Consider the following 24,077-nt stretch of genomic DNA (forward strand, 5'->3'; position numbering starts at 1 on the left):
ACAGCACTCTGTGAGCAGCCAGCTTCTTTAGCAATGACCTTTTGTGGCTTACGCTCCTTGTGGAGTGTGTTAATGACTGCTTTCTGGACGTCTGTCAAGTCAGCAGTCTTCCCCATGATTGTGGAGCCTACTGGAACAGACTAAGGGACCTTTTTAAACACTTAGGAAGCCTTTGCAGGTTTTTTTTTTGTTAATTATTCTAATTTACTGCGATAATGACTTTTGGGTGTTCATTGGCTGTAAGCCATAATCATTAACAGAAATAAACACTTGAAATAGAACACTCTGATTATAATGACTCTATATAATGAGTTTCACTTTTTGTATTGAAGAACTGGAGTAAATTTACTTGTTGTTTATATTCTAAGAAAGTGAGAAACACTTGTAAATGACGTGTGAGCTTGTACTACATGATATTTCCAGTTTTTGTAAAGTTATCGAGAAACCCTTCTTTTAGCATGACTTAAAAATGGTGGTCACGCGATGGCAGAGACAATTGTATGCAATTATTGTACAACTCTAGGTTTTCCTTTTTATTTGCAGCATAGGAATTGGTGTGAAAAAAAAAAATTACTTTCTTCCAGGTGAGAAGCCATACTTATGCAACTTCTGTCAGGCCACGTTTACACAGAGAAACAGTATGAAGATGCATATTTTAAGGAAACATACAGAAAATGTACCAAAAGAACACTGTCCCATCTGCAATGCCGCTCTGTTTGGGAAAAATGACGTACGTAAGTACTTTCACCAGCCGTCGGCGTTTGTCAGGGCTCTCGTTTCGGCTTCATGTCGATAACCGGGAACAATAGCTTAGAACAGCTTATGCGCCAGAGTACTAGTTTCTTGTATATAGACTTTCTTTTTTGGATTCTTATATAGTGTTCACATGTTTTTGTTTTTTTTTCCTTTATGGATTATTGGGAAACCACTTTTTAAGTCCGTGTTATAAACACTTTTTGCAGAGGTTCATATCCGCAAGCAGCACTCCTACCTGGAGACCCCGATAAAGTGTCGCTTCTGCCCAGAGACTTTCCACGAGCGTTACATCTTCCGGCAGCATCAGCAGAGTCACAGGAATAAGAGACAAGAAAACCGAGCTGGAAAGGCCAGGGACAGGAAGGTGAGGCTGTAAATGGAGGCTGATTGCAATATCTTATGATAATTTTTTTTTTTTTCAATGTTTACATTGTTCTTCAATTGTGCACTTCTAATTTTCGCTTTTCACTAGGGAGATGCCAGCATGGATGAGCAAGATGCAGAGACCTCAGCTAAAGAAAATTGTTTAACATGGAACATTCTCCCTGGCAATGAGGAGACACAGATGTTTGTTAGTCTTGATGGGAACGAGCAGCCTCGCACCGTGACAGAGCTGCACAGCATCCCCATGCAGGCAGAGGACGGAAGCATCGTGCAGGCGCTGGTGGTGCAGAGCACTGAGCAGTTGGACGCTGCAGAACTTCATGCTCAAGTGTTTGAGCTGCAGGATCTGGGGGATGTTTTGCAGCCACTAATGGAGCAGCACTCCACATCCGGGTCTATCGTTATTGCTGTGAATGGCACCCTGGATCAGTCTGTACTAACTGAACCAGAACAGGTATGTTAATGTGTGCTGAACAGACATTGTGAGATAAGGCCTAACTGTAAAGGTCTGTTTGTTGCGAAAGCCACAGATAACCAGTGTAGTCGGTGCCTGACGACTATAATGACTTGTAAAGGGGTTGTCCACCTTTGGGACGATTTTTTTTCTTTAATTATTTAAATCCATTTATTTGGAGTTAAATCTCAATTTTGTAAATGTGTTTCAGTAAAAAAAAAAATGAACTCTGCCTTCTATGGCTACAGAATGAGTTAACTGAGAATCGTTTAGGGAGCTCATACTAAGGGTGCAGTCAGACTGCCGAATTACTCACACGAGGATCGCATTGCAGTCCTCTGACTGGCCATCAACCCTCCTGACCTGAGTTAGACAGCATGTACTGTATTTCTATGCATCTGTCACACTTAGGTCAGGAGACCTGATGGTCAGTCCAAGGTTTACTGTATAATACGATCCTTTTGCAATTAATACAGCTGTCTGACTGCACCGTAATAGTGTGACAGGGAGTTTGTAACTTTCAGCTTTCTTTTTCAGAGCTCATCTCAGGTGATTTTTTTACCACAGATCTCATAAAACTTGAATCAGCCTGTAAAAGCCAACTGCTGCAATTTTTCTTTTTAATGAAACCAAACATGTCCCTTAAGTAGGACACAAGTCTTTAATGAAGTCAAACAGGTTTTGGGAGGTGTTTTTTGGTGTAGGAAGGAAATGTAGCACCTCACTCATGTTAGCTTTAATAATAATAATAATAATAATAATAATAATAATAATGAATGACATCACTCAATTTATCAAATGATGTACTAGAAAGAGGGGAAAAAATGTCAAATGCCGTGAAACTGCAAAAAAACATTAATTCCACAGTTTGTTTTATTGGGGATTTTTTATTTACCATGTTCACTATATGGTAAAACTGACCTAGTAATATGGTTCTCCAGGCCAGTACAATTAGTTAGTGAGAAAGCAATAGGAGAAGCAACAGGTATACAACAATCATAACTTAACCAGAACCAACAATATACAAGAGCAGGTGCTGTGTCCTCTGAATGAAGGCTCTGCGAAAGAGTTTTTACGGTAGGTACCCACAATCTTCATTTCTTTATCGCTTCATTGGTGGGACACCGGAAACCATCGGTTGTCCAAGAGCAGTCCCAAAGGTGGGAAAAGGGGAGTATTAACCCCAAGTTAGAGTTCGGGCTACTGCATCTTGCAGGACCTTTCTACCAAGATTTGCATGGCAATTTGGCAAAGGCATGAATGGAACACCATGTGAAAGCCTGACACCTGGTGGCAGACGGCCCAGGAGGCCCCCCACTGTGCGAGTGAAGTGTGCGGTGGCCATAAGTTCTGTCCCTTAATTGGTAGGCTTCCAAAATGGCAGCATGAGCCCAGCAGGCAATAGTAGACTTGGAGGCACCCAGCCTTTCCGTGGACCTTCAGGAATTATGATCAGCGAATCCACACGTCTGATGGGTGCTGTCATGGAAATGTAGAGACGGAGGGCTCTTATCAGATCCAGTTTAGGGGACCGCTTTCGAGGATGAGAAGGGGAAGGAAGAACAATATCTCATTGAGGTGAAATGCAAAAACCACCTTAGGGAGACAGGATGGTATATGGACGTAACACTACTTTTGTTCTGGTGGAACACTAGGTAAGGAGAACGACAAGAAAGAGCTGCAAGTTCGTCTGACAGAAGTGATGGTGATCAGGAAAACCGCTTTCCAGGAAAGGAGTGAAAGAGAAATTTCTTGTCGAGGTTCAAATGGCGTCTTTTGAAGTACATCAAGTACTAGATTGAAGTCCCAAGTTTCTATCGGTGACTGGTAGGGGGGAAAAGAGTGTACGACTCCCTGCAAAAAGGTATTGATCTGCAATAGAGAAGCTAGATTCTTGAGGGACAGGCCAGATTCCAGACTTGATTGTAGGAAGGACAAAACAGAAGGCAGATGAAAAACCATTAGGAAGATCCGATTAGTTTCGCATCGGTGGAAAAAAACGCTTTCTAAACACTGTGGTAAATGTGAGAAAAAGGCTTCCTAGCTCTGATCATGGTCTGAACAACCTGATCGGAGAAATCTGCAGATTTCATAACCGCAGTCAACAGCCAATGCTGTTAAATTGAGCGACTGAGCATTCTGGTGGAAGAGAGGATCCTGTGAGAGAAGGTCCGTGAGTTTCCACGGACTATCCGTGAGGAGGTTGATTACATCAGCGTACCAGGGTCTTTTGGGCCAGTCTGGAGCCTCCAAATGAAAATGATGAGCACTCTTTCCGTCTTAATCTTCTTGACCACTCTGGGTATCCGTGGCAAGGGAGGGAAAAGGTACGGGAGGGAGAACTGAGACCAATGAATTATCAGGGCATTGGTGCTGATTGCTAGCAGGTCGCGTGATCTGGAGACGAAGCGTTTAACCTTGTGATTCGGTCTGGATGCCATCAAGTCAATGCTCGAAATCCTCCATCTGAGACAAATCTCATAGAAGACTGTTTAAGAGAGCATTCGCCAGTGTCGAGACCCTCTCTGCTGAGAAAATTGGCAGCCCAGTTCTCCACTCATGGGATGTGTATTGCCGAGATCATCAGTACGTTCTGCTCGGCCCATAACAGAATTCACATAACTTCTGAAAATACAGCTTCCTACTTGTTGGTTTATGTATGCCATTGCCGTGTCATTGTCAGTCTGGACCCGAATCGGATGGCTGAGTAGGAGATCCTGCCAGGAAAGTAGAGCAATGAAGATTGCATGGAGTTCCAGAATGTTGATGGCAGGGCTGTGGAGTCGGTAAGCCAAACCTGCGACTCCCGACTCCTCAATTTCCCTTACACCGACTCCAACTCCCACATATATTGCTTATATTTAAGTGAAAAATTTATTGTAGTACAATGTGAACATCAGACATTTAATTATTTTTATGATGCAATGATCAAGATATTTAGATAGAACGTAATATATATTTATTGGAATACAACTTTAGAACACAAACTGTAATAAATTGTAAATATGTAATACACTATGTAATATCGATTACATATATAACACTATGTAATAAACTATGTAAGTAGCAAAAAAGTTTTCAACAAAAACATACTAAATAACATTTGTGCAGTCTATGAATTTGTTCTAAGAAATAGAATTGCCTCCATGAGATCCTCCTTCATAGATGACCTCAAGTCTGACCTAATAATTTTAAGGCTAGAGAACCTCTTTACACTAACTTGGGTTGGAGGCAAAGCCATAACCACATGGGCAACATCTCTAACAATTTCCGGGTATAAAGGAATTGCCTCATGTACAGTCAGTTTTGATGAACGGTTGAATTTTTCTGTTTCTTTGAGAGCAAGTGAAACATTTTGCTAAAATATGGTCAATCTGCTTGCTATAGGAGACGGAGTGAAATCTTTTTCCTTGCGGCAACGCTTTGTCTGCTCCATGTCATCCAAATACTTGTCAAAGTCAAACTCCTCATCTGATGAGGATGAAGATATTGAAGCAGTAGCACTGTCAGGACCCGAGTTCTCTTGTGCCTGGCAGTCCTCCAGTAGGCCACTCATCCTAACTGCTACCTCAGTCAGAGCTTCTTTTCCTTTAGTAAGCTGTTGATCATCAAGCAGTATACGGTTACACAGGTCCACATAAACAGCTGCCAGAAGAATTTTATTTTCTAATGGCTGTGTCTCTCTCCGTTTCATTGAAGCAGAAATGCCATCTGCGATTAAATCTCCTCTTTGGGACAGGCAAAATAGCAAGTTCTTCCACTCCCTTATGAAAATGCCAGGAGTTAAATCCTCCGCTTGTAATTTTTTAGTCACGGTAAATGGGTGATTAAGCAATTCCTTCAATTCAGCCACCTGTGTCCATTGACCTTCATTTAGGGTTACCTTATCTATAAGAAACGGTTTTAGTTCAAGCAATCGCTCAATCATTAAATAAATGCTGCCCCACCGAGTGGCTTGATCGACAATTGCCCCTTTTCCAGCACGTCTCTTCAAGATGGTATCAATTTTAGGGGTTCTTGTGGCAATAACCAATTTCCTCACTTTTACAATCAGATTTCCAGCATGTCCCTCTTGCAGACTATCTCATATTGCCAGCTGGAGCGTGTGCACAACGCAGTGCATGTGGTGAATAGGAAAGTGGTGTGAAGCAGCTTCAACAAGATCATCTATTTCTACAGTATAATTTTGCTGTTCTTCTGTTGTAATATCTGTTTGTTCCTCAGTTACATGAACAGCACTGTGGCCTCCCATCTCAAACATACTGAATCCTAAATTTTCTTCTAGCTGTTGTTCATTACTCTCATTCATAAGTTTAATTGTACTTATGTTTGAAGCATTGTCCGTTGCAATAGCAAGAACCTGTTCTTTTTTCAGTTCATAATCTTGCAGAACTTTTTCCACTAAGGAAAAACCTAGGGGGGGCAGAACTTCATACTGTTCTGCAGAACCTCATACTGCACACCTCAGCTGCTGCAGAACCTCATACTGCACTCCCCTACACTTGAAAATAAAGCCTGTAGCTTAAGAAGATGTGGCGAATGCAGTCTATTTATTCCAACTATCAATTGACGTTGATGTGTTACTGAAGACGAGCAATGCCTGTCCTGGGCGTCCTTTTGGGCAGCTATGAGGTGTACCTGACGGGTGCTAAAAAAAAAAAGTTAGTCTGTGTGCTACCCGGCTTTCATTCTTTTTGGTACAGATAAGATATGGATAGACAGATATGGATAAATGGATGGATAGAGCAGATTTCTAATCTGCTATTGCTATTGAAAACATTATGAGCTCAAAAATCTTTCAGGTGATGCGGTTTTTTAAAAAGCTGATCTGCTTTTGCAGCTGAAACACTTATCTTCAAGAAACGCAGCATAAACGCTGTGTGTGAATGTAGCCTTAGATCAGGAATAGAACAGCCATTTATAGGACATTTCATAACTTTCCCAAATTCCTATGAAAAAATATTCAGCACTTTCTTCATTGAACTACTGTACCCAATTTATTATATATTTTAGGAGTCTTGAGTCGGTCCATTTTATTCCGACTCCGACTCCACAGCCCTGGTTGATGGGAAGAGCTGATTCCTGTGTCCATCAACTCTGGACTGTTAGGTTCCGAAAAATGCTCGCCAACAGAGAAGACTGGCATATTTTGTAGCGATTATCCAGCGATGTGGCCAAAAAGAGCTCCCACACTGGACTAGGGGAAATGGAGTACACCATTCTAGGGACTTCTTTATTCGGGCAGGGGGCGTGATGAGTCGATCCAAGGAGTGAGACAACTTGTCTCATCTCGAAAGTAGAAAAAAGTTGAAGGAGATGCGAATGGAACTGTTTCCATTGACTTAACCATCCTGCCTAGGGCGCTCATACAGAAATGGAGCGAATGAGATGTGCCTCTGAGGGAACGAATCCCACGTGATAGATCCGAGAATGGCCATAACTATTGACATTATCTTTGTGAAGACTCTGGGTGCTGTAGCTAGGCCGAATGCCAGTGCTGTGGACAAAGTGCGATTGCTGTACCACGAGCCGAAGAAATCTCTTGTGAGAAGGAAAAATGGGAATATGTAGATAGTCATCTTGCATGTCCACGGAGCATAGGAATTCCTCAGGTTCCATGGAAGCTGTTACCGAGCAAAGGGACTTCATTCTGAAATTGTATACAGGGTGGGCCATTTATATGGATACACCTAAATAAAATGGGAATGATTGGTGATATCAACGTCCTGTTTATGGCACATTAGTATATGGGGGGGGGGGGACTTTTCAAGATGGTTGGTGACCATGGTGGCCATTTTGAAGACATCCATTTTGGATCCAACTTTTTTTTCTTTCCAATGGGAAGAGGGTCATGTGACACATCAAACTTATTGAATGGTGTGCTTGGGTTTAACGTAACTTTATTCTTTCATGAGTTATTTACAAGTTTATGACCACTTATAAAATGTGTTCAAAGTGCTGCCCATTGTGTTGGATTGTCAATGCCACCCCCTTGTCCCACTCTTGACACACTGATAGCAACACCGCAGAAGAAATGCTAGCACAGGCTTCCAGTATCCGTTGTTTCAGATGCTGCACATCTCGTATCTTCACAGCATAGACAGTTGCCTTCAGATGACCCCAAAGATAAGTCTAAGCCATTTCTGGAAATAATGGGAGACGTCTGTCCACCCTGAGTGGCTTCCCAGTTGGGTGCGATCTGTCATGTTGAGGAAATTCAGTTGGATCCTGGTCTGGAAGACCGGCGCTGATGGACTCAAGGGCACAAGGTGGGGGCTGGCTTGAAGAAAGGGCTCTTCATCTCCTGATGAGCTGGAGATTTGTCTTGTCGGTTACTGGTCCTGGCGGAGGTGTTTTACCCAGGCCGAGACTGCCTTTGCTACCCATGTTGCTGCAAAGGACGGGCTGAGCGTGCAGCATCGAAGGCTGATTTGGAGAGGACTTCGGTTTGCTGATCAGTGGTCTCCTTTTAAGGATGCTACATCAGAGAGTGGAAGAGTAGTGTTAGTGGAGAGCCGGGAGACAGGGGCGGTCCACTGAGGGGGAGACTGCCCATTTTTGAAGCAGATCAGATGTAAAAGGATAGATGTCCCTGCGTTTTCTTCTTAGGAAACGCTTGTGTGTGTGTTACCATTCTTTAGTGAAGATTACATGCTATCAATACATATATCCTTGACATAAAAGATAATTGAGATACAGATCTAGCAAAGGGCAAGAAGGAAAAGACCACAATTTCTTTCTCGCTTCATTGGGGGACACAGGTAACCATGGGTGTATGCTGCAGACACTATGCAATAAAGGAAAAAATAGCTCCTCCTCAGCAGCATACACCCACCGACGGGCACAAGGCAACACCGTTTTTGCTTTGTGTCTGTAGGAGGCGGACCTGGATCTAACCACCAGATCTGCATTGTTTCTTTTACAGGTCTTTTTGTGTGTTTTTTTTATCTTTTCCCCTTTGTTTTTCAGATTCATGACTTAAGGCCCCGTCACACTAAGCGATGTCCCAGCGATCCCACCAACGATCCGACATGATGGGATCGCTGGGACATCGTTAGGCTGATCGCTGGTGAGCTATCACATAGACAGCCCCAGCGATCAGGACCAGCGACGCTGGACGCTGGTTTCTAATGTAAACATCGGGTATCCAGGAGCCTCGCGACTCCTGGATACCCGACGTTTACCTTGGAAACCAGCGTGTACGCCGGTTTCCAAGGTAAACAGCGCGGCTCCTTGATACCCGACGTTTACATTAGCAACCAGCGTCGCTGATCGCCGGTCTCTCGCTGCCACACGCAGCGATGCGCACTGGGCAGCCGGGAGACCAGCGATCGAAAAATGGCCCAGCCCGCTCGAGCACAATCAGTGATAACCGGCAGGGGGGCCAGTCTCTGATCTCCGTCACACACAGCGATCTCACTTGCGAGATCGCTTAGTGTGATGGGGCCTTTAGGGTAACAGGGTGCAACTTCTCACCCTGTTTTCCCACATTTATGCGACCGAGAGAGCAGTGTGGTTTCACCCACATCGCCCACTATCGGACCCGCAGGCAAGACTTTGTCCCTTGTCACCCTTATGGGTATTTCAGGGTGACTGTCGGTGGCCAGTCCTTGCCTTTTCCCCTCCTTACCCCTCTCCTCGGATAGGACTGAGAGGAAGACGGTGGTCACCTGTGGTGGCCTCCCCCACTTCTTGTAAGGGGTTGATGCCATCTTCTGCACCGTCCCGGAGTCGGTGCGGGAAGGAGGATCTTCGTTCCGAGGACCCGCTCTCTCCCAAGGGCTCCTGATGCGAGCCACATCTCTGAAGAGGAGCTGAACACACATAGCAAGTATGTATGTCCCCCATCCGTCCCCCTGCAGCAGCACATAGCTACCTCCCTTACCAGCATATAGGCCCTAGCATCCCATCCACCTTCACTCATAGGAATCACTTTTAAATCTGCGCCCTTTTTCTCTGAGCGTGCGGTCCCCGCCGACATTTTGCGTGTGCACAACACAGTGTTAACATGTCAGCAACTTTCATTTTCATCCAATCACAGGGGCTCTTTTACTTCATAAGCCATGGCTGCTCTGCACGTTAGCCCCGCCCATTGCTCGCATCAGCTCGTCGCGTGGCCACGGGGGACACAGCATCCATCTTGGAAACTGAGCTCCCACAGCGCCCTCAGTGAACCTGCGTACTCGTCTCATTGCGGTCTACGATCAGGGGGACACAGCTAACCTGCGCTCTGCGGCTGCATTATCGCTGGTATCTGGTAGGCTTTGCCCTCTCCCATACTAGTATATAGCACCCCTCAGCATTATCACCTTCATAGCATCCTGCTGCAGTTTCGCACAGGCTCTACCTATGCCCAACCCTGCAGGGGCTTCTGGTCCTAAACCTACGGTGATTCATTACGCTTGCGCTCGCTGTAAGAGAAAGTGGCCTTCAAGTCAGCCGTCTCCCTTCTGTCCATCCTCCCACCATGTCTGCCCCTCAGGAGCACTCCGGGATGAGAGCACACCCCTACCTCCGGAGTGGGCTGTTGCTATGTCTCAGTGGGTCTCTGACCTGACTAAAATATCCCAGTCCCTTGTACAGGTCCTGGAACGTCTGCCACATCTATCTGCCGCCACCAGTGCTCCGAACGCCTCCCAAGGTGATTCGCACGCACCTGACCACGACCTTCACTTGGACAGATCGGGAAGAAGATCTAGGAAGTGGGCTCTGTCTAGCTCCTCATCTAGTTCACCGGGCCCCACTGCAGCATCCAGGATGGCTCTCTCTACCTGTCCCCCCTCCTCGGAGGAGGACGTCGGGTCGGACGTGACTTCTCAGTCTAAGTCTGACACTGATGCAGACCAAAACAGAAAAAACACGGCACTCTGTAAATGGGAGGAAGGTACACAAGTCAGGTATCCAACCAACTATCGAATATAGTAAAAAAGCTTGGCACTCAAAAAAGTAACGTACTGGTAAGAAAACACCCTGGGTGCAGGGGACTAGCACTTGGCCTGTGTCCGGACATGTGTGCCGCTGATGTGGGAGATGTTGCGACTTAATTGTGGACATATATGCCTGTTACGTATAACACAGGACATACTTCCTGAATAAATTACAGCGCAAATTTGTGGACGCATACACCGGTTACTACTGGCAATACCAGGATCAATTGTATGACTGAAAACGTTCAAGAAGTGTGTTGAACTGGATGCTTTTTACAATAAAGGAACTGTTAAATCGATGATGCAGACCAAGCTTACAGGCCGCAGGACCTGGTATATAGCCTTATCTCGGCTATTATTCAAACTCTCGAACTAAAAGAGGAAGAAGCGGCTGTTCAGGACGATTCCATTTCATTCAAACGTCCCTCCAGAACCTTACCCAATCACAGAGTTTTAGGCTAATACCTCTAGACATTGGGAACATCCAGGTAAATGTTTTCTGGGAAGAAAGCAACTGGACATTCTATACCCATTTAGTCCAGACCTTGTCAGCAAATGGTCTGAATCCCCTAAGGTGGATCCGCCTGTCTCACGCTTATCCTCAAAAACAGTCCTGTCCATTCCTGATGCAGCGTCTCTCAAGGATGCTACGGATAGACAGATTGAGGCTAGTTTCACATTAGTGTTTGGAGGCGCAGCGGATGCTCGCCGTGAAGCTCCGCCCCTGCCACGCCTCCTCCGGTCAGCTCCGCCGGCCGCACCAAAATGCAACACGTTGCGTTTTGGCGCAGGTTAGCGCACCGTCAAAATGACCCATGCAGCGGCATGCACCCATAGGCGGAGCTGACCAGAGGAGGCACGGCAGGGGGCGGAGCTTCACAGAGCGTCCGCTGCGCCTCCAAACGCTAATGTGAAACTAGCCTGAGTCTTTGACCAAATCACCCTTTGAGGCGGCTGGCGCTTCTCTATGCCCTAGTTTCGCCTCCACCTTGGTGGCGAAAGCCATATCTGCCTGGGCCAAAATACTTCGCAGGGGCATCGCAGCTGCGGCTCCTACAGATGAGCTAGCAGATTTAGTAGACCAGATTGCTCACGCTGGTAAATATATTTTGAATGCCTCCTTGGATGCGACCGCCTGTTCCGCAAGAGCAAGCAGCAACATTATTGCCATTCGCCGCGTCCTTTGGTTAAAGGTGTGGAACGCAGACCCAGCCTCTAAAAAAATTTCTCACTAGCCTGCCCTTCCAGGGCTCTAGGCTCTTTGGGTCCAAGCTGGACCAGATCATTTCGGAAGTCACCGGAGGGAACCTCTCTGCCCCAGTCAAGGCCAAGACGTCCCTTCAATAGAAAAGGACCCCTGCCTTTTCGCTCCTTCCGACCTTTCTCTTCCTCAGGCGGCTCCTCCCAGCAGGACCGTAATTCCGCACAAAGGGAAAGAAGGCAACCATCCTTCAAACCTACCCCTCACTGGAGGCCTAATGGCCGCCCCTCAATGCCCTCTGGGTCTCGCAGTCATAGATTCTCCTCTAAATGATGGGTCACCCCCACCTGGAAATCTTTCCAGGGTGGGAGGCAGGCTTCTTCTTTTAAGGGAGGCATGGTTGTAAGTGGTCGATGACGCCTGGGTCAGAGAGATCGTTACATCCGGCTACAAAATCGACGTTTTTCTGTCTCTCCCACCAAAACAGCCTTCTCAAGTCCCAGGGGTTCTCCAGGCCGTCTTTCCTTCTAAACACAGGAGTAATTGTACCCGTTCCTTGGCACGAATGGTTTTCAGGGTTCTACTCCAATCTGTTTGTAGTCCCGAAAAAGGATGGTTCGCTCCGCCCGATCTTGGACCTCAAGCAGTTGAATCGCCACCTTCGGATTTGCTACTTCAGAATGAAGTCCTTACGCTCGGTGATGACCACCATGGAGCCCGGGAGAGTTCCTTTGCTCTGTAGACATTCAGGATGCTTACCTTCACTTTCCTGTTTGTGCGCAGCATCAGAAGTTCCTTCGGTTCGCGATCCAGGAACACAATTACCAGTTCACGGCACTCCCTTTCAGCCTGGCGTCCGCCCCCAGAGTCTTCACGAAGGTCATGGCAGCGGTCATAGCTATCCTTCGCTCCAAGGGGATTCTCATAATCCCTTATCTTGGACGATCTCCTGATCAAGGGCCTATCTCGCCGAGACTGCGATCAGAGCCTCCAGATCACTCTGGACACTCTGGTCTGTCTAGGCTGGATAATCAATAATGAGAAGTCTTCCTTGATCCCAACTCAGCGTCTGGTGTTCCTGGGCATGGACTTCGACACAATCCAAGCTCGAGTCTTCCTTCCAAAGGCCAAGTTCTCATCTCTCTGCTAGGGAATCAAATCTCTAAAGCACCCAGTCCCTCCTCCCCTTCGGTTCTGCATGAGAGTCCTGGGGAAGATGATCGCCTCCATGGAAGCCGTGCCTTATGCCCAGTTCCACACCTACTCCCACCAGCTGTCCCTCCTGTCTACCTGGGACAAGAGAACAGTTTCCCTAGACCATCCAGTGCTTCTACCTCTCAATGTGAGGCAGTCCTCACTTGGTGGGCGCAATCCGCCTCAGTCCTGCGCGGGAGGTCATTTCTCCCTCTCCGATGGCAGGTCATCACCACCGATGCCAGTCTCCTGGGTTGGGGGGCTGTCTTCCTCCATCACACAGCGCAGGGGCGCTGGAACATTCAGGAAGCCCTCCTCTCAATCAATCCCTTGGAGATCAGGGCAATCCTTCTTGCCCTCCTCCGTTGGCAGTCCCTCCTCGCAGGCAAGCCAGCCCGCATTCAGTCGGACAATGCCATGGCCGTGGCTTACAAACCACCAAGACGGGACTCGCAGCAAGCAGGTTATGGTAGAGGTGGTAAAGATTCTGCATTGGGCAGAATGCTATGTCCCCGCCATATCAGCCGTTCACATTCCAGGGCTGGACAATTGGGAAGCCGATTTTCTGAGTCATCAGGCGAGTGGTCTCGCAACCCGTCCGTCTTCAAATTTGTCAGAGGTGGGGCATTCCGGATGTCGACCTAATGGCTTCTCGAGCGAACTACAAGGTTCCTCGGTGTGTAGCCAGGTCCTGGGACCCGATGGCCATCGGCTGCGACACCCTAGTGATTCCATGGTCCCTGTTCCAGCTGCCCTATCTTTTTCCGCCTCTCTCCTTGATTCCGAGAGTCGTGAAAAAAATAAAGGCAGAAGGGGTCCCCGTTCTGTTAATATCTCCAGATTGGCCAAGACAGGCCTGGTATGTGGAGCTAGTGAACCTTCTCCCCTGCAGGCTTCCAGACCATCCAGAACTTCTCTCACAAGTCCCCCTCTTCCACCCGAGTTCAGTCTCTGCGTTTAACGGCATGTTCGTTGAGGGCCGCGGTCCTGAGGGATTCAGGGTTTTCTCACAAGGTCATCCAGACCATGATTAGGGCAAGAAAACCTGAATCATCACGCATCTACCACAGATGTTGGAAGGCCTTCTTCCGGTGGTGTGAGGAAACAGTTTGTTTCCTATTTCTTTTTCCCTTCCTTCCGTCCATAGTTTTCTCCAAACGGACCTCGACTCGGGCCTTTCACTCAGTACCCTAAAGGGTCAGGTGTCCGCTCTGTCTATCCTCTTCCAGAGGGATCTGGCTTCTCTTTCCCAGGTGAAGACTTTTCTTCAGGGCGTCGCTCACCTGGTGTGTCCTTACCATCCTCCAGTTAATCCATGGGATTTTAATCTTGCCCTTGGTGCCCTTCAGCGTGCGCCTTTTGAGCCAATTCAGGATTATCTTCTCTCTCCTTTCATGGAAAGTGGACTTCCTGGTTGCCATCACGTCTATTAGGAGGGTCTCCGAGCTGGCAGCATTGTCCTGCCGTTCTTTCCTGATCCTGCACCAGGTTAAAGTAGTCCTCCGACCTGTTCCTTCTTTTCTGCCCAAGGTAGTTTCTGCCTTCCACATCAACAATGACATCGTTCTTCCTTCTATGTATCCTTCTCCAGTTCATCCCCTGGAAAGGTCCCTCCACAAGTTGGACTTGGTCAGGGCTATTCGAGTCTACCTTTCTAGGACTGCTTCTTTTCGTCAGTCCGATTCCCTGTTTGTTGTCTTTTGAAGGTCGTCGAAAGGGGCTCCCAGCTTCTAAATCCACCATTGCTCGTTGGAATCGTTCAGCGATTCTGGAAGCATACCACGTTCAGGACAAACTGCCTCCTCCGGGAGTGAAGGCTCACTCTACCCGGGCTGTGGGAGCTTTCTGGTCTGTTCGTCATCAGGCTTCGGCTTTGCAGATCTGCAAGGCTGCAACCTGGTCGTCCTTACACACCTTTGTGAGGTTTTACAAGGTTAATACTAACGCCTCTGCTGATGCAGGCCTGGGTAGGAAAATACTGCAGGTGGCGGTTTCCCACCGGCTGACCTAAGTTCTTTTCTCCATACATATCTTTCCCTTTTCCCACCCTTGGGACTGCTTTTGGACATCCCATGGTTACCTGTGTCCCCCAATGAAGCGAGAAAGAGATGGATTTTTGGTACTTACCTTAAAATCTTTCTTGGAGCCTTCATTGGGGGACACAGCACCCTCTCTTAATGTTGTACCGTGTTGGCCGATGTGCCATTGTTTTGGGTTGGTACATATGTTGAGTTTCTGGTTACTTCTCCTACTGCTTTAACACCAACTGAGTTGCCTTGTGCCTGTAGGTAGATGAATACTGCTGAGGAGGAGCTATTTTTTTCCTTTTTTGCATAGTGTCCGCATCCTAGCGACAGCAGCATACACCCATGGTTACCTGTGTCCCCCAATGAAGGCTCCAAGAAAGATTTTACGGTAAGTACCAAAAATCCCTCTTTTTATAAACCTATATCTTTTAGGTTCCTGATTGAACTGCGATTATAGTAAGGCGTATACCGTCAATTGATAGCTTGTAATATAGACCAGGGAACCTGCATTCTTGCTTTGAGACATGTCCAAACCGTATGCATTAATAAAGCATCTATCTTCCTTTAATAGTATCAAATGTGCTAGATCTTAACACTTTAAAGACATAATAAAAAACGGACATTAAAATTTACCCCCCCACACACACACACTACCGCCCCACCCCACACAATTTAGACTTTTTACCATGTCTCCTAGTTTATTGATCTGTTTGGAGTCTAGACCAGAATATGACTCAGATTGAGGTTATGACTTCAGCAGAGTTGGAGTCTCAGGGAGGAGGGAGAGAGATGGGATCCTAGAGGTCGTAGATGATGAGTTATTGCAGGCATGCTTTTTAGAACCCCCTAGGATGCCTGCATTTACCTTTAGTGATTGAGGAGCCACGGGGTCCGTAACACCAAGGGGAGCAATCGGGGGACCGACGTGGAAGTAGGGCTGGGCAGTCATTCTAGGATTCCTAGGTGAGGCCGGCTACTGACTGGGAGAGGGATGCAGCCCACTCAGGTGTGTCTATGGGGGGGGGCGGTGGTGCAAACTTGTCACAAGTAGTGGGGAGCTCCTGGATTGGCATATTTGATGGGTTGTAGTTAGGGCACAGCGATGAGGTCTGACAACAGGGAAACTTACTACAAGTGGAACAAGGGAAATGAACAATAGGAGTATATGGGAGTTTATGGGAGTGAGGATCCCTGGGTCTAGACATAGAATGTGTGAGTGGAGTGAAGCTGGGAAAAGAACTGCCCTCCCAGGGCAGAGCTTACTCAAACCATGGATCCTGATTCTAGCAGTGTTGAGTCGTCGATGTGTGGAGTGTCGGGTGAAGCTGTGCTGCGGGAACCAGATCTGTGCCTATTGTTGTACGACACAAGCCAGTAGCTGAAAATGGTGCCAGGTAGTGTGGTTAAAGCCAGCAAAAAGCGCAAAGTTTCCATTTGCCGGAGGAAATGGAGCTGTGAAAAGAACACTCAGGGATCCCTTGAGCTCGGAGGTAGGAGCGTCCTGATTGGTTGGGAGCGGTTGTCTTGGCCGCACATGATCGGCTGGGCTGACTGGAGTGTTTTCCATTATAGGAAGAAGGCCTGGAATGTGGCCGGGGACTACATTTCTTGGTAATGGCTGTGGAGGGGGGGGCACGGTAGACTGGAATTAAAGTTATTTTGCCCGCTGACAGGAGTTCACTTGTTAAGAGGGATGAGACCTAGAATAGTTCCTGCATGTCTGGGGAATAGTGATGATGATCTATTAACAGGAGCCCCCTCACGTCCTGGATGGATATACCTGTCCTGAAGATCTGAAATCCTTCGGAAACTTGATAGAGGAGACGGACTTCGAGAACCTGGCTGCAAATCATGGAGCGGCTGGACGCAAATCTTCGGGCTATCATCCCATCGTCCTCGTCTGACTCTGGTGGCGAGGACCAGTCCGACTGTCCTCATTGTGGATGCCCTGAACACTCTTGATGTGTTAGGGGAATAGGTTTCTGCCAGATAGAATGGGGAGACAACAGTAGTGAAGCAATCCAACACTGTGCTCTTGGTCTTTAGGGGAGTGACGCAATTCCACTCTGTTGTCCCAATCACAAGCTGAACCTGCAAAATGGAAATCGTTGATAAAAAAAAAAATAACCTAAGGCAGAACCGGGACTGAGAACAACCCCGTGTCTGCCTCCTACTGACAGTTAGCTAAAACTGATTAGCTTCATGCCAGTTGGTGGGTGTATACTGCTGAGGAGAAGCTAACTTGCGCAGTGGCAGCAGCATACACCCTTGGTTACCTGTGTCCCCCAGTGAAGCGTTAAAGTGTGAAAGCAGCCAAACCTAAAAAAAAATACAAATCTGATATCGCTGTAATTGCACCGACCCGAAGAATAAAGTTGTCTAATCACTTATTCCGCATAAGGAACGACGTAAAAAATATAAACAATTTTTCACCTGCTGTTAATTTGTTCATTCTGCCTCCCAAAGATCGCAGTAAGGTTCGGCTCATTTTTATTCTGCAATGGACGCTTACACTGGGGTTTTCGTGTAAATCTCTGAAATATGTGATTCAGATGGAACCCCCGGCAGAAGATTCCCTCTAATGAGGCAGTTGGAGGCACTGTGGACGCCGTCTGGCCTATGTTCTGTCTTTTTGGATGTGCATAAAAGTGCAGTCTGCCATAGTTTTGTGCACTTCTATAAAGGAGGACACCACTGAGCAGAGACCAGACAAAAGTCCAGGGTAATGCTTCTCCCTTATTATGGTGAATGGATCCCTCGGGGTTTCATGCCAGAATCATTACCTCATAAAGTGACACTGGTCAGAATTGTAAAAATTGGCCTGGTCATGAAGGTGAAAACTAGCTTTTGAGGTGAAGTGGTTAAACAATAGACTTAAGGGCCCTGCTCAGAAGAGCTTACAATCTAGAGGGATTGCCAAAAACTGTGGACAGAGGCTGATAATGCGAAGGACAATGTAGATAAAATAAGCAACTGCAGGATAGGTTGGAATGATGTAATGTATAGCACATGGGATCCCCTTCCTCAAATCTGGTCCTATGACTTGTCTACTGGGGTAAGAGAAGTGATAATGTGCTATATCGCAGCTGTAATGATCTCTCTGCTTTTGTCTTTAAAGGCTGAGAATCAAAACAGCGATTCTCAGGGCACAGCAGCTCTGCCCACAGCCCTGCCGAAGAGAAGGAGGCTTCAATTTATTAACCCTGAAGATCAAATTGGTAAGTCAGAGTCTTGGCAATTTATTGATAAAATTCACTGACCTGAGATATTGTTGTACATTGGGCCAATTAGATTTGATATAAGAACGACATATAATTTCATGTAAGGCGCCCGTGCGCACACAGTATCACATAATACTCCAATATTTTCAGTGCAGGTTTCGGTCGCATCACAAAACCATGCACTGTACTTGTAGAAGCCACAGAGGCAAAGAATCTTAGTAATTGAGCACTACGGCTCCATGTATAGGCAGCCATATAGAGAAGACATCGCTGTTGTCGGTGTGATATATAAGCTGTTGCCGTTATTCCTGACAGAGGTGAAACTTCATCGATGTAAAGATTGCGACAAATCTTTTTTCACCGGTCTGGAGCTCGCAAAGCATAAAAAGTCGCATAAAGCAGAAAACCTGTTCAAGTGCCCATTCTGTGAACACGAAACTGCAGAGGTGAGTAGTGGTGACGTTTGTATTTGTTTTTTTTTGGTTTTTTTTATGTTTTGCTTTTTTTTGTACAGTAAGTAAAAGTATTTAAAGAGAACCTGTCAGCAGAATTTTGTCCTATAGACTAAAGGCATGGCCATAATGGTGCTGTGTTGCTGATTAATCTGAAACCTGATGTGAAGCGATCCGCTGAGTGGCTGCTGAATACTCACCTTGTGAAGTTTTCATAAAATGACATCTTCTGGGATTTGGGGGCAAGTTCTTCTCGTTCTACCTGTGCTCCCCCCACCAGCCTCCTCTGCTACTTGTTCAGGTCACTGATTATTCCAGATCTGCACATGCGCCGTATTCAGCACCATTTTATTGAAGTCCCTGCACACAATACACCTACTCAAACTGCACACGCGCCTCGTTCACAATGATGGTGGAAGCGCAGAATTTTAAAAAGTTGACAGGTCACTGAATAATCAGTAAATCAACAGCCGCGGAGACACCATCACATGTTTCTCAACGCAAGCAATGACTAGCCAGGTCTTTCACCGGGAAGGAACAACCACGGGAAGGGCAGTCTCCAATGAAGGAAACCACCTATGCTAAAACATGGTATCCATCCACAGACAGCTGTTTCGGGGTATTGCCCCTCATCAGTGTGGAGTAGGAAACTGACTAGTAGGAGCCAGAATAATCAGTGACCTGTACAATAAACAGAGGAAGCTGATGGATGGGGAAGGCGGAGAACCATAAGAAGACCCTGCCCCTACGTCCCGCCCCAAAACCCATGATATTATTTTTTGAAAACTTCATAAGGTGAGCAGATCCCGTTACATCGGGTATCATCATATTTATCAGCAACACAGTGACATTATGGCCATGCCTTTATTTTATAGAGCTAAAACCTGCTGACAGGTTATTTTTAAGTGATTCCCTGACTGTTGTGTTATACTTACCACCTGCTGTCTTCAGCACCACCTTGCACCGCTCTGTTCCCACGCCGCCATCTTGCGACCATGACTTTCTGAGTGACCAGAAATCAGAGGGTCACAAGCTCTCTGTGTACGTCTGAGAGCCTCATTCTGGCTCTCATAGACTTACATGGAGTTGTGACTTCTGGATCGCCCAGCAAACGCTGGAGCAATCCGGCAAGTCACAACCTGCAGGAGACTGAAAGGAGCAGCACCGAGAAAAGATGAAAATGGTGGCTGGGGAGTATGAGACTAGAGGCAGGAAACTGTACATTAGAAAAACCACTGCACCGCTGCATTTAAAAACAAAAAACAAACCTATAGAATGCTGCTTTTCATAAAAAAATATTCCTTTATCACGGCTGATATGAGGTTTTACAACCTGCATTAGCGATATCGGACTAGCGTGTTCTCCTTTTATAGAAAGAAGTGGTTTCTGGGATCTGATTGTCTCATCATGGCCTAGATCACGATGTTTAGTTTGAGACTCTGTCATGAGAGATTACCCAGAAGTTTGTGTAATATACAAGTGCGTTTCACTAAATTAGAATACCATCAAAAAGTTAATTTATTTCAGTTCTTCAATACACTAAGTGAAACTCATATATTATATAGAGTCATTACAGAGTGACCTTTTCAAACGCTTAGGAAGCCTGTTTTTTGTTAATTATTCTAATTTATTGAGATAATGACTTTGGGTTTTCATTGGCTGTAAGCCATAATCATCAACATTAGCAGAAATAAACACGTGAAATAGATCACTCCGTAATGACTCTCTCTTTGTGTGTGTGTGTGTGTGTGTGTGTGTGTGTGTGTATATATATATATATATATATATATATATATATATATATATATATATATATATATATATATATATATATATATATAATGTCTTCTCATGTCTGTCTGTAACCGACAGGCGCAGCTGTTTGTAACGGTAAGCAGCGCCTGCCGCTGATTGGTCGTGACCAATCAGCGGCAGGCGCAGTGCTCAATCAGGCTCAGCGCATCTGTAAAAAATAGAATTAAAATAAAAAAGATTGTACTCCCCTTCCGACGGCTCGCGATCACCACTCCACGCTCCCGGCCTCGCGGTCCCAGTAATGTCTTGCGCCTTAGACCGGAGATGGCGTCACTCTCGCGAGAGCGCGACGTCATCAGTGGTGTTTCGCACAAAGCATTACTGGGACCACGAGGCCGGGCATGTGGAGTGACGATCGCGGGCCGTCGGAAGGGGAGTATATAACTATTTTTTATTTTAACAGACCATGCATACCAGGAAAGGGGGGTGACGGGACCATGCATACCAGGATGGGGGGGGGTGAGGGTGACCATGCATACCACCAGGATAGGGGGGTGAGGGTGACCATGCATACCAGGATAAGGGGTTGAGGGTGACCATGCATACCAGGATGGGGGGGTGAGGGTGACCATGCATACCAGGATAGGGGGGTGAGGATGACCATGCATACCAGGAAAGGGGGGTGAGGGGGACCATGCATACCAGGATAGGGGGGGTGAGGGGGACCATGCATACCAGGAAAGGGGGGTGACGGGACCATGCTTACCAGGAAAGGGAGGTGAGGGGACCATGCATACCAGAAAAGGGGGGTGACTGGACCATGCATACCAGGAAAGGGGGGGTGAGGGGGACCATGCATACCAGGAAAGGGGGGTGAGGGGACCATGCTTACCAGGAAAGAGGGGTGAGAGGACCATGCATTCCAGGATTGGAGGGTGCGGGGACCTTGCTTACCAGGATTGGAGGGTGAGAGGTACCATGCATATCAGGATTGGGGGGGTGAGGGGTACCATGCATATCCAGATTGGGGCGTGAGGGGACCATGCATACCAGGAAAGGGGGGTGACGGGACCATACATACCAGGAAAGGGGGGTGAGAGGACCATGCATTCCAGGATTAGAGGGTGCGGGGACCATGCTTACCAGGATTGGGGGGGGGTGAGAGGTACCATGCATATCAGGATTGGGGGGGGGGGGTGAGAGGTACCATGCATATCAGGATTGGGGGGGTGAGGGGACCATGCATATCACGATTGGGGCGTGAGGGTGACCATGCATATCACAATTGGGGCGTGAGGGGACCATGCATACCAGGAAAGGTGGGTGAGGGGACCATGCATACCAGGAAAGGGAGGTGAGGGGGACCATGCATAACCAGGAAAGGGGGGTGAGGGGACCATGCTTACCAGAAAAGTGGGGTGAGAGGACCATGCATTCCAGGATTAGAGGGTGAGGGGACCATGCTTACCAGGATTGGGGGGTGAGGGGTACCATGCATATCAGGATTGGGGGGTGAGGATACCATGCATATCACGATTGGGGCGTGAGGGGACCATGCATACCAGGAAAGGGGGGTGACGGGACCACGCATACCAGGAAAGGGGGGTGAGGGGGACCATGCATACCAGGAAAGGGGGGTGAGGGGGACCATGCATACCAGGAAAGAGGGGTGAGAGGACCATGCATTCCAGGATTGGAGGGTGAGAGGACCATGCATTCCAGGATTGGAGGGTGAGGGGACCATGCTTACCAGGATTGGGGGGTGAGGGGACCATGCTTACCAGGATTGGGGGGTGAGGGGACCATGCAGATCAGGAAAGGGTGGCGAGGGGACCATGCATACCAGGAAAGGGTGGCGAGGGGACCATGCATATCAGGATTGGGGGGTGAGGGGGACCATGCATACCAGGGAAGGGGGGTGAGGGGACCATGCATATCAGGATTGGAGGGTGAGGGGACCATGCATATCCGGATTGGAGGGTGAGGGGACCATGCATATCCGGATTGGGGGGTGAGGGGGACCATGCATACCAGGAAAGGGGGGTGAGGGGGACCATGCATACCAGGAAAGGGGGTGAGGGGACCATGCATACCAGGAAAGGGGGTGAGGGGACCATGCATACCAGGATTGGGGGGGTGAGGGGACCATGCATATCAGGATTGGGGGGGTGCATTATTGCATTATTATTAAAACTTCATAAATAATATATTAGTTTAACTTTTTGATGATATTCTAATTTTGTGAGAAGCATTTGTATTAGTAGAATCATAGAATCGTAGAGTTGGAAGGGACCTCCTGGGCCATCTGGTCCAACCCCCTGCTCAAAGCAGGATTCGCTAAATCATCCCAGTCAGATGTCTGTCCAGCCTCTGTTTGAAGACATCCATTGAAGGAGCACTCACCACTTCTCGTGGCAGCTTGTTCCACTCATTGATCACTCTAACTGTCAAAAAGTTTTTTCTAATATCTAATCTGTGTCTCCTCCCATTCAGTTTCATCCCATTGCTTCTAGTCTTTCCTTGTGCAATTAGATTTTGAAGATTCCTGATATTATGATATTTTGCTCCTGCTTCATCACTATTAGTAAATGGGAATAGTGGAGAAAGGCAAGATTTAACTACATCCCCACTGGCCTGGTGGATAGCTTCTCTTTGTCCACTGGTGTCCTATAGCGGCTGCCTGGGTGTGGCTGCTGCACAGGAGATCTGTCTTCGGAAACCTTACGGTTCTCTGAATAACCGAATATTTATCATAATGCTAAAAGAAAGGATAAAGTACCAGGGCATACATATAATATATTGTGTAATGCTAGTGCACAGATTGGGGTCCTGTAAGTGCATCACTGTATTGTAATTGTGTGATTCATCTCTTTAGGCTGAAGACCTGATCACACATATACAAATTCACAATGATTACAAACCTTTCCATTGCGATCAGTGCAACTATGCCACCACAGATGCCTTCAAGCTGACTAGACACAAGAGGACGCATACAGGTCAGTAAGATGGGGAACATAGAAGCATGCAAGGTAAAAGCCTTCTGACAAGGTGCAACAAGGGTATTCTCAGCCTTTAAAAAGTCAAAAGAAGAGAGACTATTATACTGTGATGATATTCCAACTTCTGTGATACTATGAGAGTGATTACTTGCTGGGTCTTTAATTTTTTGTGCATTTTTCATGATTGATAACTTTTTATTTTCCTTAGGTGAACGTCCATTCTCATGCTCCATCTGTCAGATTACGTTCACCCAAAAGTCTACTATGGAAATGCACGTTCTGCGGAAACACACAAAAGAGTTGCCCAAGTTACATTGCCCCCTGTGTGACACCGTCCTGACTGGGAAGGTTGGCCTAAGTGAGTATCTTATTCACCATTTATCAGGAACTTTAGTTAGAAAAGCGGAATTTTGTCTGCAGGGAGAACAGAGATAATCATACATTTGATAGATGTCTGACCATTTTAAACTGCTTAAAAAAATAAAGGGAACTCTTAAACAACACAGTGCAACCAAGTCTATCACATTTCTGTGAATTCTATCTGTCCAGTTATGAAGCAACACCGATTGTGAATCAATTGTTCAAATGGAACAGACAACAGGTAGAAATAATAAACAATTAACAAAACAACCCCTTTAAAGGAGAGATTTTGCAGGGCGTGACCACAGATAACTTCTCTGTTCTCATCCTTTTTGGCAGTTGTTTTA

At 46.8% G+C, this 24,077-nt stretch overlaps 1 protein-coding gene across 4 annotated transcripts in view; it reads left to right on the forward strand.

The window, feature by feature from the left end:
• The window catches only part of LOC141094692 (uncharacterized), a 66,503-nt gene that overhangs the window by 37,787 nt on the left and 4,639 nt on the right, over nucleotides 1-24,077 (forward strand). For 3 of the 4 annotated variants that reach the window (XM_073580578.1, XM_073580579.1, XM_073580577.1), the window contains exons 7-14: nucleotides 585-734; nucleotides 963-1,120; nucleotides 1,229-1,594; nucleotides 15,254-15,331; nucleotides 18,062-18,161; nucleotides 18,480-18,610; nucleotides 23,247-23,367; nucleotides 23,579-23,728. In XM_073580578.1, the coding sequence (XP_073436679.1) occupies nucleotides 585-734; nucleotides 963-1,120; nucleotides 1,229-1,594; nucleotides 15,254-15,331; nucleotides 18,062-18,161; nucleotides 18,480-18,610; nucleotides 23,247-23,367; nucleotides 23,579-23,728 (1,254 nt within the window). The remainder of the gene's footprint in view (nucleotides 1-584; nucleotides 735-962; nucleotides 1,121-1,228; nucleotides 1,595-15,253; nucleotides 15,332-18,061; nucleotides 18,162-18,479; nucleotides 18,611-23,246; nucleotides 23,368-23,578; nucleotides 23,729-24,077) is intronic. The other variant, XM_073580580.1, reaches the window with a different exon arrangement.

This window comes from Dendrobates tinctorius, unplaced genomic scaffold (genome assembly GCF_039654945.1).
Source record: "Dendrobates tinctorius isolate UK_male_01 unplaced genomic scaffold, ASM3965494v1 ptg000065l, whole genome shotgun sequence".
Lineage (NCBI taxonomy): Eukaryota > Metazoa > Chordata > Amphibia > Anura > Dendrobatidae > Dendrobates > Dendrobates tinctorius.